Consider the following 1,849-nt stretch of genomic DNA (forward strand, 5'->3'; position numbering starts at 1 on the left):
CAGTTAATTTGTTCTTATATGACTTATATTTTTCTTCCGCCTTCTTTGATCTGTACTTTATGAATTCCTTATATAACACATTCTTCTTTTTACATGCATTCTGTAATCCCTTACTTATCCATGGTTTCCCACTGTACTTCCTCTTGTTTTTATACTGCTTACGAGGACAGTTCCTGTCATATACTTTCATGAATATATTTAAAAATTGCTCATATGCTTTGTCTAAGTCTTCCTCTTTGTAAACTGCTTCCCAGTCTTGCCCCATAAAGTCCTCTTTTAGCCTCCTTACAGCATGTTCATTCATCACCCTCCTATAAAAAAGGAGTACATATGCACTTATAGCAGCAGGATGATGCACTGTGTTTACTATGGGCAGGCGTTATCACAACATTTACTCTGATGCAGCATCAAGATGTACCATCATGAATTGTCCTAGATTTAGTGACAAGAAAAAAAAAAAAAAAAAAAAAGATTCACACTTGAATAAAGTTTGACCAAGGAATGTGGAAAAAAAGATGTTAGGAAATCAATCCATTTATGCTACATTCAGTTGATGTTGGCAGAATGGGAAGAACAGGAAAAACTCGGCAATGACATCACAGTACCAAAGTCAGAATGAGCAACATTGATACTGATGTCAAAACTTGTAACTACTACTAAGCTTTTGAATGCTTGTTTACCATCACCACTGAATGTACAAATATGAACGACACATCACCATTTCCCTCCTCTATGCAAAAGTGAAGCCAAAATATTGCAAATACGGTGACTGTCGTCTCAGCATTTTGCAACCAGATTCAGCACAATAGCAACCGAGTAGAGTCGCGTATCAGACCTCTTTTTACATCATCAAATACAGTAACTAATTTGTTTTCAATTAATGTGGAAAAAATGACCACATGTACATGCATCAGTGTGATGACATCTACCAAAAACCACAGAAATGACCTCTGGGAAAATTGTTTTGATTTGTACTTTGAGCTTTTAGTTTGTCTCATGTCTTATCCACTAACATGGAGGGGGTGGGATTTATGACCTGTACTGCAACCAGCCACCAGGGGGCGACCAGTGCATCACTTCCAGGAGTCATCTACATTTTATACTGGCTCTGTATGTCACTGAGTGATTTGCTAAACCCGAGCTATTTCTTTTTACTGGTCTCTGGTAACTACTTAATCATGTGCATGCTAAAAAAGACGACGGTTTTTAATAGTGAGTAACAAATATGTGCATAACTGCAGCAGAATGCAGCACTGGTACGAGTGTTTAACTCCCCAGAATAGGATTTAATGTCAGCCAGATCCATTAATTCACTGCCACTAATAATGCGACTATAACCTCTATAAAAATGATTCTGATTCTATAACCTATAAAATCTGCACTGAACCCCTATGATGTAAACCGCTACAAAAGTCCAAATTAAGACTTTTTATTGTGTTGCCATCTCAGATCACCCGGGAGAACTACGGGATGACAGAAGTCAAAGAGCTGGTCCCTGGGGGAGAGAGCATCAGCGTGGACAAAAACAACAGGTGAGGCAGCACCACAGGTCAAATGGGGCATCTTGATTTGATTTGATTTGATTTATTCTTTCAAACATGCAGAACAAATGACATCCAACACACACATAATTACACAAATCCAACCAATGCTAATCCAGAATCAGTTTGCTTATACCTAGTACATGTTTGAATGGAGTAGGAAGAAGTCAGACTTATCCAGTCCTACCCCATAACATCATCTTATTTCATGCATCATTGGCTGCAAGCAGTATCTCTACATAGGTAATTCTCTTCTTCACCAGACAAGTAATACACAGAAAATTTAAAACAGAGTGTTTCATTCATGC

The 1,849-nt window shown here is 38.0% G+C and overlaps 1 protein-coding gene across 7 annotated transcripts in view; it reads left to right on the top strand.

Moving 5' to 3' along the window:
- Positions 1-1,849, top strand: part of herc3 (HECT and RLD domain containing E3 ubiquitin protein ligase 3) — a 27,883-nt gene that overhangs the window by 18,889 nt on the left and 7,145 nt on the right. For all 7 annotated transcript variants that reach the window (XM_020591690.1, XM_020591691.1, XM_020591689.1 and 4 more), the window contains one exon: positions 1,450-1,532. In XM_020591690.1, coding sequence (XP_020447346.1) covers positions 1,450-1,532 — 83 coding nt within the window. The remainder of the gene's footprint in view (positions 1-1,449; positions 1,533-1,849) is intronic.

Source organism: Monopterus albus, unplaced genomic scaffold (assembly GCF_001952655.1).
Source record: "Monopterus albus unplaced genomic scaffold, M_albus_1.0 scaffold15.1, whole genome shotgun sequence".
Taxonomy (NCBI): domain Eukaryota; kingdom Metazoa; phylum Chordata; class Actinopteri; order Synbranchiformes; family Synbranchidae; genus Monopterus; species Monopterus albus.